This window comes from Megascapheus bottae, chromosome 25, assembly GCF_031878675.1.
Source record: "Megascapheus bottae isolate mThoBot1 chromosome 25, mThoBot2.hap1, whole genome shotgun sequence".
NCBI lineage: Eukaryota > Metazoa > Chordata > Mammalia > Rodentia > Geomyidae > Megascapheus > Megascapheus bottae.
In genome coordinates this window covers 9786835-9801895 of record NC_143533.1, presented here as the reverse complement: position 1 = coordinate 9801895, position 15061 = coordinate 9786835, and the positions used below count along the sequence as shown (strand labels likewise).

General features: G+C 45.1%; 1 protein-coding gene across 3 annotated transcripts in view; it reads right to left on the bottom strand.

Annotated features, from left to right (window-relative positions):
- Positions 1 to 15061, bottom strand: part of Dapk2 (death associated protein kinase 2) — an 89242-nt gene that overhangs the window by 28677 nt on the left and 45504 nt on the right. For all 3 annotated transcript variants that reach the window (XM_090358213.1, XM_090358212.1, XM_090358214.1), the window contains exon 4: positions 7636 to 7774. In XM_090358213.1, the coding sequence (XP_090214339.1) occupies positions 7636 to 7774 (139 nt within the window). The remainder of the gene's footprint in view (positions 1 to 7635; positions 7775 to 15061) is intronic.

Below are 15061 nucleotides of genomic sequence, written 5' to 3'. Positions count from 1 at the left end.
TATGCTGTATTCTAGAAAATACTACATGCATTTAAAGTGTCATCACTGGCTCAGTTTCTTCCCACTGGTTAAAATGCCATTTTTCTTTTTAATACAAATCCTCTTCTTAGTTCAAAAGCACATACTAAGCCGGGCGCTAGTGGCCCATGTCTGTAATCCTAACTGCTTAGGAGCCTGAGGTCTGAGGATTAAGGTTCAAAGCTGACCCAGGTAGGAAAGTCCATAAGGATCTTATCTCCAGTTAAACACTAAAAAGCCAGACTTGGGGATGTGGATCAAGTGATAGAACATTAGCCTTGAACAGAACAGCTCAGGGAGGGGCCAGGAGTTTGGCCTAGTGGTAGAATGTTTGCTTAGCATGCACAAAGACCTGGGTTTGATTCCTCAGTACCACATACATAGAAAAGCCAGAAGTGGGGCAAGTGGTAGAGCACTAGTCTTAAGGAAAGCCTCAGTCCCCAGGACTGGAAAAAAAAAAAAAAAAAAGCTCAGGGACAGACCCCAGCCTTGACTTCAAGCCCCAGGACTGGCACAAAAATAATTCAAATTAAAAATAAAAATCAAGTGTGATAATTATCACTGTTATAAAAGTTTGACCAATGATTCCAATCATACCACAAACACAATATCAGCTCTGGACATAGAAGAGCTTAGACTTTTTAAAAAGTATCCTGCTCAGGAATTCTCCCTATTACTGTAAGAGGCAACATAAAAGATGCTTTTGCTGGACTCTGTGAATTAACTAACAGGGCTCTAACTTTGTATCTGTGCCCTTAAATATTCTCTGCTACAATCAGCTTTACCAAGCTCCAAGGACAAGCATATTCACTGATAAACGTCTTGTGTGAAAGGCACGTTGCCTCTCAAATAGGCAATGCCGACTTCCCATCATCTTAAAAGAAAGCAACCAAAAACTCAGGAAACCATCATGTTCCTGTTCTGCTTCAGCAAGAACATGGTAAGTTTTCAGGAACTTCTCCAAGGACAAAGACTGAGCTAAGTAATGGTGAACCAGGCCATACCTGAGACTTGAGACTGTTTTAACTCATACCTTTCTCACTTCCTTCCTTCAGTTCTTCCTATTTACCTGAAGCCAATGTCTGTACCTCAGAAGATGAGTCAAGGCCTACGAGGAGCTACATCCATGGCTGCCATATAATTAAATCCCCTTTCTCTTCTCTTCAGTAAGTCTCTTTAGTTGGCATATGGGGCTAAGTGGCCTGAACGAACTTGGAACTCCTGGACTCTGGATGAGAATGTCTAAAAACCCAGTTTCACCACCACTGCTTATAGGAGTCAAAAGCCTCAATTTCTGGTTTCCTGGTTTGCAGATGAGTGGAACCATTCTCACAATTTGGCTTTCTGTTTTGCTTTGGTTTTTTTTTTTTTTGGTTTTTTTTTTGGTTTGCTTTTGTTTTTGCTTAAAATACCACCAATCCTGAGAACTACTTCCATGATGGGAGGGGAGAGGAGAAGGACACACCCATGATTGGAGGGGAAACCAAATTAAGCAGAAACCCACACACCAGCACTCCCCACAAGGCCTTCATTTGTGCTGGCATCATGCAGCATTTGTGGTGCTCTTGGGTGGTACTGGCCTTACTTCCAGTGCTCTGTCCTGCAGAAGGCATGTTTGCTGCATCTCAGGACTGACAGGCAGCAAGCCCTCATCCCTTCCATCTGTGTACCAGCAATCATTGGGCACCAGTGACTTACATTTGTAATCTCAGCTACTTAGGAAGCTCAGATCTGAGGATCATACAGATCAAAGTTAGGCCAAGCAGGAAAGTTCATGAAACTCTATCTCCAGTTAACATCGAAAAGCCAGAAGTAGTAGATATGGTTTAAAAGGTAGAGGACAAGACTTGAGTGAAAAAGGCAAGCAAGAGGCCTAGGCCCTTGGGCTGGGAGTTTGGACTAGTGGTAGAGTGCTTGCCTAGCATGCACGAAGACCTAGGTTTGATTCCTCGGTACCACATACATAGAAAAAAGTTGGAAATGGTGCTGTGGCTCACATGATAGAGTTCTAGCCTTGAGAAGGCCCAAGGACAGTGCTCAGGCCCTGAGTTCAAGGCCCAGGACTAGCCAAAAAAAAAAAAAAAAGAGGGCTAGGCCCTGAGTTCAAGTACCAGTACTGGTACACAGGCACACTACAATCCCTTTCCTCTGGGGCAACCTCTACTCTGCTAGGGCAGTGAACTCACCCTTGGAAGTGGTGAGAATCCTTACCGAGTCTCACTGTGTCCTTAAGACATAGAAAGTGGTCCTCGAGAAGACAGGGACCACATTCTACTGATGTTTGTCATTCTGCCCCTGGATTACAGTAGGGCCTCAATCAATGTTCATAGGAGTGAAAAAAATTCTACTTCTTTTGCGCTTTCTAGGTGAGCCTCTGCATTCATGAGAACATGTAGTCTTCACTAAGGCATTCATTCATTCACTCCCTTATTCATTCACACAGTGATCAACCACACACTAGATTCTGTATAGCAGTGAGAGATTCCTCACTCTGAAGGCTCCCAGCAGGTCTGAGCCGAAGACAGTAGAAGCAGAGAAGGAGGTTAGCTCTTGGTTAAGCTGTTGAAAGGAGGCAGGGAAGTCAAGGGCTTCCCAGAATGTCTGCTGGACCTTAGCCCATGAGCAGAAAGAGTAAGGGAAGAACAGAAGTCTGAATGGAAAGAAGAGAAAGGCCAAACAGGTTCCTTGGGGATCTTGTATCTTATTGTCCTGAGCTTGTGTTTTTCAGAGAAGGCAGCTGGACATAACCATAAACAGAGCTAAGCTAAGGCAGTTCACTAAAGACCTGGATGTTGTGCTGAGAAAAGCTTGTATATCTTCTGGGTAGCAAGGACTCATCAGACGTGGGGGCAGGAGCATGGAATCATCTGCTGTGTGCAGTAAGGTTGAGGAGAAGTTAAAAGCACCCAATAGTTGGTCACTATGGTGTGGCTGGACATAGAAAGAGTTTACCAAAGCAGCCAGAGATATGGTCATTTATATTGAAGACAAACCAGAAAGTTAACCCTTTCCAGCCACCTGCTCCTTCAAGCAGGTAAAGGGGCTCAGAGACAGGGTTATACAAAAGATGATTTAAAACTTCCATTGAGGGCTTGGAGTTTGGCCTAGTGGTAGAGTGCTTGCCTAGCATACATGAAGACCCAGGTTCAATTCCTCGGTACTACATACCTAGAAAATTCAGAAATGGTGCTGTGGCTCAAATGGTTGAGTGCTAGCCTTAAAGAAAGCCCAAGGACAGTATTCAGGCCCTGAGTTCGAGCCCCTGGACTGGCAGAAACAAAAACTTCCATAGACTGGGCTTATATCTGTAATCCTAGTTACCCAGGTGGATGGAAGATTGGGATAGAAAATCCATGAGACTCCATCTACAAAATAATTGGTTAAAAAAAAAAAGAAAGAGTAGGGGGCCGGGAGTTTGGCCAAGTGGTAGAGTGCTTGCCTAGCATGCACGAAGACCTGGGTTCGATTCCTTGGTACCACATACTTAGAAAAAGCCAGAAGTGGTGCTGAGACTCAAGTGGTAGAGCTCTAGCCTTGAGAAAAATGCAAGGACAGTGCTCAGGCCCTGAGCTTAAGCCCAGGACTGGCAAAAAAAAAAAAAGAGTAGGATTGAAAGTATCGACTGAAAGTAGTAGAGCACTCACCCACCAAACAAGCAAAAGGAAGCAAGAGTGAGACTCAGAGTTCAAAACCTGTTTTGAAAGATTAATTCCCTTCACTCTTTTTTTTTGTCTGAGACCAGGACTTGAACTTAGTGTATCTGATGTTTTCATTCATTGGCTGGTACTCTACCAACCAGAGCTAAACCTCTAATCTCAGATGGGGTCCTTACCTGGGCCCTTGAATGAACACAAAGCTTGGTATCCCTGTCTTCATTTTGTAAGTGTCTTTTGTCTAAGCCATTTTCTCAGCAGTCACCGTGTAACCACTTTGGAATTTAAAAATATATAAATAAATAAAACAAAACTTGACCACTAATCAATTTTTCTTTATGACAAAGGATTGAAACTATCCCTAATGAACAATAGAGCCTCCTCAGGCCAGGCTACCCACCAGGAAAGATGACTTACTTATCACGAACTAGGATATAGCAATAACACCTCCTCCACAACCCTTCCCAAAACAAAGACTGAAATAATGACTAACCAGGCCATATCTCAACCAAGACTGCTGAATAATTATGCATACTTTTCTTTCTGTGCCAAGAGTTGTCTATAAAATCTAAACCTCTGCCAGGCACAGTAAAACCCAAAACCTAAAGCTCCTATCTATAACCCAAAGAAGGATAAACAAAGACTGAAGTGCTATCTTCCTATATCTATACTCAGACCAAGAACTAAATCTCCTTTCTCTGCCCTTCACCCTGTCTCTTCAGTGAATGCATTAAGGGGTGATGGCCTCACTTGACATGTGGAAATCCTGGAGTTTCAGAGTTGGGTATAAAACTCTGGTTTCAGTTACAGGTAGGGCATAGGGGAAACACTGGGGCTGGGTCTTGGGGCAACCCTAGACTTACTTTATGAGGAGTAACAGAATATTAGTAGGAGGGGGAAAGCAGAGACTCCTCAGGGAAAATGAAGATCAGGAAGGAAAATGTGGGTTTTTCACCATGGGAAACAAACCTGGAACCAAGAAGCCTCCTCAAGCTACAAGTTGGTGTTTCTCATCACCCCCAGCTGTGGAAAGTTCCAGTTGGGAGGCATGCAATGAATATCTGGACCAGCTACTCATCCCTTCTGAGGTTTCCCAGGTGGACCTGGGACAGGGACCCGCAGGAGGAAAGTGAGCGAATGAAATCTGCACTCTAAACCAGGAACTGATGGCTCCTGCCTGTGACCCTAGCTATTCAGGAGTCTGAGATCTGAGGACCATAGTTCAAAGCTAGTCAGGGCACATAATGGGGGGGGAGGGGAGAGAGGGAGGGGAAGAGAGAGAAAGAGAAGAGAGAAGAAAGAAGTGGGGGGGGAGACCCATGTCCAATTAACCAACAAAAAAGCCAAACGTGGAATTGTGGCTCAAGTGATAGTTATCTGCCCCACAATAGCTAGGTTTGTTTCCCTAGTCCCATCAGAGCCCAAAACACTGTAACAAGAGTTGTGTTTTCTTTTCCTCTCTTCCTGGGAGGGAAACCACAAACAACATGGCAGTGTCTATCTGGAAGTCCCTCTCAGGACTCTGCCAGGTGAGAGGTGGTATTTGTATCCAGGCCATGCAGAGTGAGACACAAACCTGGCTAAAGCCAAGCTAGGAGCAGCCAGAGATTCAAACCTCACTGCAAACATGCCCGTCCTTGACCTCTTGGCTCCTGAAACCCCTCCTCCTGTACCAGGCATTAAGAAAAGGCATAGGTCAGGCAAATCACACTAGTAATGTTCAGGAGGTTAGGTTCTGAGGATCATGAGGATGGAAAATGATTTAAACTCAAAACAGTCACCTTTCCCCCTCACAGCCATAAAACTGCGCTTTCTGCAGACCTCACTGAATATGAATCATCTCCCACCCGCCTTCTCTCTCCGCAAACATACACCTTCCTTCCACATGTTTCCAGCCCAACAGGGACAAGAAAGTCCATAAAATGCTTATCTCCAATTAACTAGCCAAAAACTGGATGTGGATGTGTGTGATTCAAGAGGTAAAGAACCAGCCTCGAGTGACAAAGACAAGGGACAGTTACCCACGCCATGAGTTTAAGCAAGGGACAGGCACCAAAAGAACCAAAACAACAACCACCATAACAAGAAAGAAAAAAGAAGACGATGGAAAGACAAACGAGGCAGATTTCAAAGGCAGTAAACCTAGCAGCAAAGAACAGGTTAAGAGTCATGGCTTTATCCATGACTCGGAGGTCCAATGACCTTTCCAGGCCCTGCCTTCCTCTGTGACTCTAGAGAGGATTTCTGCAGGATGTCCTCTGTGGAAGCAATGCAAAATACCACGGCGACCAGCATTAAGAGGGGACTGTGCTGAGGACACCCAGGGCAGGTTTTCTGGGAGGTTGAGTGGGAGCTGGGATTCATGTGTTTCACACACAGCCATACCTCCCCAGACCAGTTTCCCTAGCCAGGCTTTGGTGTCATCCTGTAACTCTGCCTGCTCGCTCTCTCACCCCCTGATGGTTCTTCAGGTTAAATTCTGTAATAGATCTTAAATCTGTCACTCCCTCCGGTCTCTCTTAGATTACAACATCAGTATCCTAAGGTAGGCCGCAACTGCAGGGCTGTCCCCATTCTATCCATCTTCCAAGCTAGAAGTATCATTCTGGAACATACACTTGCTCATTTGGCCCCATTATCTCTCAGGGTAAAGTATAACCTCCTTGCCTTAGTTCCCACTTCTCTTGTCTGCCTCCTACCCTCCTTGGCCTCCTCCTAGCCTCTTCCCCAGATACTAAGTACATACACACTCCCTTTGCCTGTTATTCTTCAAATGTACACTGCTGGACTGTCTTTCTAGAAGATCCTTTCCCTGTACTAACACCTGCCAGTTCTTTAGGAAAACTCACATGCCATCTCTCCCAGGAAGTCTCCTCTGATACCCCAGTTGAACCTATATGGCCTCTCCTTTGGGTTCCTGAGCCTCACTTTTGCCTTCTACTATCACAGTACCTAAAGCTCTTCATCTTCATTTCCTATTGCCTGTACTAAGTTCCCAGGCAGATAATCAGGCAACAGTGACCACGAACCCAGTACTGTGTTTGAAAGACTACAGGGATTTGTGCACAGAAGAAAGAATGGGTCCCTTCCTGTAAACAGAGGCCTAATCATGACGTTGCAGAGCTCCAGGAGTTAGGTATTTGCAAATCTGTGTGCCTAAGCTTTGGCTAGTAAAAGAGCTGATTATTCTGCTTTGACCATGGCGTCCTATGTGGTCACAGTGAACTTTCTCTACCCTCAACACCCATTACCACAAATGATTGGTGGAGCCTGGAAGCAGTTTTGCAGCCCCAGTGTGGACCAGGGTAGGAAAGGGCAGCCAGAGGTCCTGGGGCTCCAAAGACCTCCAACCAATGGTAGAAGGATGCTGGAGGTTCACAATCCTCTAAACCCTGGTAATTCTGCTCTTGGTTGTTGAAAAGCTGAGTCATGTGAAATGGGTTTGGTTTCAAGTCTCCAGTCACTGGTCTACTTATTTAAAAACTCAACTCCTGCCAGGCACTGGTAGTTTACACCTGTAATCCTAGCTATTGAGGAGGCTGAGATCTGAGGATTGTGGTTCAAAGCCAACCCAGGCAGGAAAATCCATAAGACTTTTTATCATTAATTAATCAGCAAGTGGAGCAATGGCTAAAGTGGTAGAGTACCAGCCCTGAGGGACAGGTACCCCAAATATATACATATATACATATATATATTCATATACACACACACATATATATATATATGCCTCATTTGTTTGTACAGTTGATCAAGAAGTTCGTGCACTCAGCTTCCATGTGCAGAACACCCAGGAGGTGACATGGAGTTGAGGAGGAGTGCTTTGTGTTATTTCTTCCAGAAAGCTCAGGGGAAGGGAAGACAGCCAAGTGAGCTCTGGACCCCTCCTGGCAATGTAACTGGACATCATGAGGTCCCCGTCTCCCAAAACTCTGCTTCTTTATCCTTTTCCCCCCTCACTAACCTTCAGGTCAAAGTGAGCAATCTTCTTTGTGTGGAGGTAGTTCACCCCATCCAGGATCTGCTTAATGAAGCTGGTGGCCTCCTCCTCACTCAGCGACTCCTTCTGGGCCAGGAAATCAAACAGCTCCCCTCCAGAGACTCTGCAAGACACAGGTAGAGAGAGCCAGGCTGGTCAGCCCAGCACATCAGGAGACCAGGCTGATGTGTGTGGCCACTGAGCTCGGCCACGCGCCCTCACCATGGCACCCCAGGAGCAGGCAGAACCCCCCTGGATCTGTCTAGGGCTGTATCAACTGGCTGTCAGAGGCTGACTTGGCTTCTGTTTGTAGTGTTCTGGCTTTTAGATCTCAAAGTCTGAAATCTCAACTTCAGGGTTCCTATTTCATGCTCTAGGCTCAGATCCCTGGCGAGCCTGGACATTTCCCTCGCCCTGTATACAGTAGGCTGTCTCCTGGAATCACTCCATTCTGGGTACAAATACTCAGGGAGAGTGAATTGGCATCTTGTTTGTGTAAAGAACAACTACTACTGGCCTGGTACCATCATAAGGCACAGACTAAGAAATGATTTATTTGTGTTAATAAAAAATCACCAGGCTGGGAGTTTAGCCTAGTGGTAGAGTGCTTGCTTAGCATGTACAAAGACCCTTGGTACCACATACATAGAAAAAAGCCAGAAATGGTGCTGTGGCTCAAGTGGTAGAGCTCTAGCCTTGAGAAAGTCCAAGGACAGTGCCCAGGCCCTGAGTTCAAGGCCCAGGACTGGCAAAAAAAATACTACCAAGCTGGGCACTGGCACCTTACACTTTTCATCCTCACTACTCAAGAGGCTAAACTCTGAGGGCCATGGTTCAAAGCCAACCAGCGTAGGAAAGTCTAAGAAAAGTCTCTAATTTCCAATTAACCACCAAAAAAGGCAGAAGTAGAACTGTGGTTCAAATGGTAGAAGGCTAACCATAAGCTAAAGACAAACAAAAATGTCAGGGACAGTGTCCAGGTCCTGAGTTCAAGCCATGACCCTTCTCTATGCACACACCCCACACACACACCCCTACAAACCCAACAGTGTGCTTATCAAACTACCAACCCAACAAATGACGCAACTTCTTCACTCAAGATGCATAAAAGACTTCAGCACAGGATATTAGTCCATCAGTATCATGGACCACTCTGGGATATGCATCATTGTTTTGCCCAGGAGATTGACAGACGACACCGTTCTGACTGTCAGAGCAATTTCCTTTGCTATGGACTGCCTACTTCAATAGCTCACAACTTTGACAGCTTTGGGATCAGCTCTTTAACCAGTGCCTGACCTCAGCCATGACTCTGGGCCTGGGCACTGTTCCTGAGTGTTTTTGCTCAAGGCTAGCAAGCACTCTACCACTTGAGCCATAATGCCACTTCTGGCCTTTTCTATTTATGTGGTACTGTGGAACCCAGGGTTTCATGCATGCTAGGCAAGCACTCTACCACTAAGCCACATTCCCAGGCCAAGAGCATGTTGTTGATCAGTGGAGGAAAGGCCATCCTTATCATGAAAAAAAAAAAGAGAACTTGACTGAATTGTGTTGGTGTATGACTGCAGAAAGTTGAACTTGAGAGTGGTGAAATGACATATTTATTTGCTGAGGAAATTTCTAAGCACAGTGTTAAAGGAGTGGCCTGGTTACTCTTGACTGCTGAAAGTGGCAGGGGGGAAGTAAGGGGAGAAGATTTTTAAAAAAATGGAAGTTGTTCATCAAAAAGGGAAAGAAACTGAAAGTTTGAAAAATGTCTCAGCTTATTCACACTGGGGAAGAGAAAGAGACAGAGACAGAGAAATTGAAAGACACTGATAGATAGACAGGCACCTGTTCAGAGAGAATAAAAGCATGGTCAAGGATGGCTCCATAAAGAGATTAGGCTGGGGGATTGCATGAGAACCCTGGTGGCTTTCACCAAGACAACGGGGAAGATTAGTCAGCCCACTAAACAAAAGCCAGAGACTATTGTCCAAGACAATGGGACAATGGCCTGAAGTCATTTTAGAGAATATAGAGGGAAAGGGCACTGGCATTCTCATTACCCATCCACCAAGCCTGCTTCTTGGGGTCAGAATGAGATCAAAGGAGGAAAACCACTGCCCAGTGCTGCCTTGTCTTGGAACCTCTGTGCAAAAATATCTATTGTCACCACCCCTCAGCCATACTAGCTGTGGGCTCCCAGACGGGAGGGCCCTGCTCCTGGATGGGGGGCATTGTCTCCTGACCGCTGTCCCTGAGTTCTTTTGCTCAAGGCTAGCGCTCTACCACTTTGAGCCCCACTTCAGGTTTTCTGGTGGTTCATTCAAGTCTCCTGTACTTTCCTGCTGGCCTGCTCAATTCTCAGATCTCAGCCTCCTGAGTAGCTAGGATTACAGATGGGAGCCAGTAGTACCCCCTGCTAGTCCTACATTTTTTTTTTTTGCCAGTCGTGAGGCTTGAACTCAGAGCCTAGGCATTCTCCTTGGGCTTTTTCAAGGCGAGAGCTCTACCACTTGAGCCACAGCACCACTTCCAGGTTTTTTCTACATATATAGTACTGAGGAATTGAACATAGTGCTATGCAAGCACTCTACCACTGGGCCAAATTCCCAGCCCTAGTCCTTTTTTTTTTTTTTTCTTTTTTTGCCAGTCCTGGGCTTGAGCTCAGGGTATGAGCACTGTCCTTGGACTTTCTCAAGGCTAGAGCTCTACCACTTGAGCCTGGCTTTCTTCTATGTATGTGGTACCCAGGAATCAAACCCAAGTGTTCGTGCATGCTAGGCAAGCACTCTACCATTAGGCCAAACTCCAAGGCCTAGTCCTGCTTTTTTTTTTTTGATGAGTACTTGGAGGTAGGGTCTCACTTCTTGCCTGGGTGTGCACTTGGACTGCCTGGCCCCAAGACTGTCAGGCCTTCAGCTCAACTTGACCTGCGTATGGCCTGAAGAGGCTGCTGGCATGTTGGAGAGTGACACTGCTATTTTCTCAAGGGCGCATGCATGAGGTCATCCAGTGCCCTGTCCCCACCCTGACCTGGGGCAGGTGTTGCCAGTGAGTAATCTGGAATCTCTCAGCAAGGGATGAACAATCCTGTTATCACAAACATTTAGCCTTCATCTTTGGGGTGGAACAGGTGCCAGTTCTAGCGCTCAGCTTTTCTTGTGAAAGAAGGTGGTAAAACCATTCTTATCGCCCCTTCAGAGAGTGGGTGACATGGAGGGATTTTGTAGCAACACTGGTTGTGCGTATGTGTGTGATGAAATCACTGATAAAAGTCTGTAAAGTAAATACTGCAGCAATGAAGACATCTAGAGAAAGAAAGGCCTCATGGATGTTGTCCAACAGAAATGAACGTGAACGACCAGAGTCCTTGATTTTTCTAACTAGTCATACTACATTAGTAAAAAATGAAATAGTGTTGATTATATTTAATCAAAGCCATATTATGAAGTGCTATTATTTTCACATGTAATCAATGTCAAAATTTTTAGTGGTGGGGCCGGGAGTTTGGCCTAGTGGTAGAGTGCTTGCCTAGCATGCACAAAGACCTGGGTTCAATTCCTCGGTACCACATACATAGAAAAAAGCCAGAAATGGTGCTGAGGCTCAAGTGGTAGAGCTCTAGCCTTGAGAAAGCCCAAGGACAGGGCTCAATCCCTGAGCTCAAGCCCAGGACTGGCCAAAAAAAAAAAATTTTTAGTGGTAAAGCTCAATGTTGGGACAGGAGTTTGGCCTAGTGGTAGAGTGTTTGCCTAGCATGCACAAAGAACTGGGTTCAATTTCTTGGTACCACATATATAGAAAAAGCCAGAAGTGGCTCTGTGGATCAAGAGTAGAGTGCTCAGTTCTTGGGCTTGAGAAAGCCCAAGGACAGTGCTCAGGCCCTGAGTTCAAGCCCCCAAACTGGCAGAAAAAAAAAAGGTAGCTCAAAGTTGGTAGCTCATGCTTTTAATAATCCTAGCTATTCCGAAAGGTACAATCAGGAGTATTATAGTATTAACCCAAGGGGAAAAAAAATGTCTGTGAGACTCCATCTCTAATTAATCAGCAAAAAGCCAAACTGGAGGCATGGGTCAAGTGGTATTGTGCTAGCTAAGCAAGCAAGCCAAGTTAGACTACAAGGCCCTGAATTGGAGCTGCAGTTATCAGAGCAAGAACATTTTAGTGAATTTTAAAAACCCAAAGGAAAGAAAGAAATTAAAACATTAGAATATTAGCATGCCATAGAATATTCTGTATTGTGCAAGCAGTAAAACCTTAGCATTCGCAAGAGACCTATCTAGAACTCTTTTAAAATCCACAGAGCATCACCTCCTCTAAACTACATGGAACCAGCCTTGCTTTTGTCTTTTATAATCCCGGCTCCATTGGAGGGTTTAAAGGTATTAGCTGGACAGAAGACCTGGTGAGACATGGTCTTTACCTCCTTGTAAGAAAAGGGGAAGAGCCACCATGACCCTTATAACTTTCAGACACTCAGAATGGTGAGAGGCTTACAAGCTAGATTGAGGTAACTGTTCAGGCAGCAGGGTACCCAGGCTTAGGCAACAGACACAAAAAGGCTCAGGTGTGTTTTTTTCAAACAATCTGATGTCTTGTATATACATTTATCTGATTTGAGGAAGGGAAGCGGAACAACAAAATGGTAAGACAAAGATCGAAGGGTGAATCAACGCAACAGCTATACTCATAAGACATTATGTTGGAAATGAACTTTACAACTTGGGGGAAGGGAAGTTGGGGGTAAGGGAAAGTGGGAGGAAAACAAAGGAGGGGGAAACAATGCTTGACAAGAAATATACAGTTACTTATGTAACTGTAACCCCTCTGGACATCACTTGACAATAAAATTAAATTTTTAAAAAAGTTAAAATTAATTTTAAAAAATCCGAGTCAAGTATAGTATCTCACTTTGTTATCTGATATATTGAATTTATTTGTATTTGGATATTTGAAATTTGATAGGGAAGGGGGGAAAACCAAGACGGGTGGGGGGTGTGGGGGGGAGGGAAATGGGTACCAAGACATGTGAAAGGGTATCAATGTATGTGAATTAATGCACCTTCTATCTGGCAAATATCATGTAACCCTTTTACTAATTACAATAAAAAAAAATTAAAAAAAAAAATCCGAGTCAAGAATGGAGCTCAGGGCTGGGAGTTTGGCCTAGTGGTAGAGTGCTTGCCTAGCATGCACGAAGACCTGGGTTTGAGTCCTTGGTACCACATACTTAGAAAAAGCCAGAAGTGGTGCTGAGGCTCAAGTGGTAGAGTTCTAGCCTTGAGAAGAATCCAAGGACAGTGCTCAGGCCCTGAGTGCAGGCCCAGGACTGGCAAAAAAAAAAAAAAAAAGAATAGAACTCAGCCAAGCAAGGTGGCTCATACATGTAATCCTAACTACCTCAGGAGGCAGAGATCTGAGGGTCGCAGTTCAAAGCCACCCCAGGCACTAAAGTATGTGAGACTCTTATCTCTAATTAATCACCAGAAAACCACAAGTGGTGCTGTGGCTCAAGGGGCGGGACAGTAGCCTTGAGTTGAAGAGCTCAGGTACAGCACCCAGGCTCAGAGTTCAAGTCCCACAAATGAAGAAGAGAAAAAGAGGAGGAGGAGGAGAAGGAGGAGGACCAGGAGGAATAGAGCTCAGCCAGGTGCTGGTAGCTCCCACCTGCAATTCAAGCTACTCAGGAGGCTGAGATTTAGGGATCTTGGTTTGAAGCCAGCCCAGGGAAAAAAGTTGCTTGTGAGACTCTTATCTCCAATTAACCACTCAAAAGGCAGAAGTGGCACTGTGGCTTAAAGTGATAGAGTGCTAGCCTTGAGCAAAAAGAGCTCAGCCCCAGGGCCTGGGCCCTGTCCCTGAGCTTTTGTGGTCAAGGCTAGCACCTTACTCTAGTACTTGAGTCACAGCATCATTTCTGGCTTTTTGTTGTTGTTGTTGTTTATATGGTATTGAGGAATTGAACCCAGGGCTTCACACATGCTAGGTAAGCACTCTACCACCAAGCCACATTCCCAACCCCTTAATATGCATTTTTAACTTCTTGACAAATCTCTCCAACTTGCTCACAGTAAGGACTGGAGGCCAAAGACTCCTGATTGGCCTCCCAGGAGCCACTAAGTCCAAGCACAAAAGCTGTCACATTCTTTTCCTGGGAGGTTCTCCATCATAAATCCTTAGCACCCCATAGGCAAGTACCTGGAGACAACTTGGAAGTGGAAGGAGTCAGAAACTGTGCATAGACCAAACCCAACAAAGCACAGCAGCCTAAACAAGTCACAGAACCCCTGTGCGGTCACGGACTTCATGGACAGAGCACCTGTGCCTACAAGGCAAGCGCACAGAATGACTTGCTAGAAGACACAAGGGCATCTCAAGAGGAACCTGTATCCCCAGTCACTTTAGGGTTCTACAAACAGGGAGAAGCAGGTCATTATTTCCCTGGAAATTAAAGAAATTTCCCTGGTAATTAAAATGAAAGCAAAGAGTGGGGCTCAAGGATTTATTCCCGTAATCCCACTTACTCAGGAAGTAGACATAGGAAGATCATGTTCCAGGGCCAAACTGGACCAAGTTAGAGCAAGACCCTATCTGAAAAACTAAAAGAGCAAAAAAGGACTGGGGGCATAGTTCAAGTGGTACAGAGTACTTGCCTAGCAAGCATCAGGCCCTGAGTAATTATGAAGATGCAAATACAATGAAACATGTTATTTGACTTTTTTGTTTTTGTTTTTTTGTGTGTCATGGGGCTTGAACTCAGCCTGGGCACTTCCCTGAGCTCTTTACTACCATCCTCCCCTTGAGCCAAGTCCCACTTCTCGGTTTCTAGAGGTTAACTGGAGATAAGAGTCTCAGATCCTTTTGTGCCTGGGCTGGCTTTGAACCTGGATCCTCAGATCTCAGCCTCCTGAGTAGCTAGGATTATAGGTATGAGTCACTGTACCTGGCCAAAACATGTTGTTAAACCAAGGATCAAAGCTGGCAAAGCTATAGATGAGCAGGAAGACTGATATGTGGTAGACAGTACTGGTTAACCAATACATTCATCTTTAGAATGTGAAAAATATAATTTAAAAAAGGTCTATAAGCCAGGTATAAGTGGCTCAGGCCTAAAATCCCAGCCACTCAGGAGGCTGAGCTCTGAGGGTCAAGGTTCAAAGCAGTCCAGGTAAGAAACTCTATGAGATTCTTTTGTTGTTTTGGGAAGAAATGACACATATATTCAAATGTCCCCTCTGAACACTGTAAGGTTCTTATCTCCAACTAACCAGCTAACACCAGAATTGGAACTGTGGCTCAAGTGGATGGTGCACAAGCTTGAAGAATAAAGCTAAGAAAACAGAACCCAGGCACTGAGTTCAAGTCCCAGGACCAGCAAGAAATAAACAAAAAAAGCCCATGAATGTCGGTTTTTTATGTCATC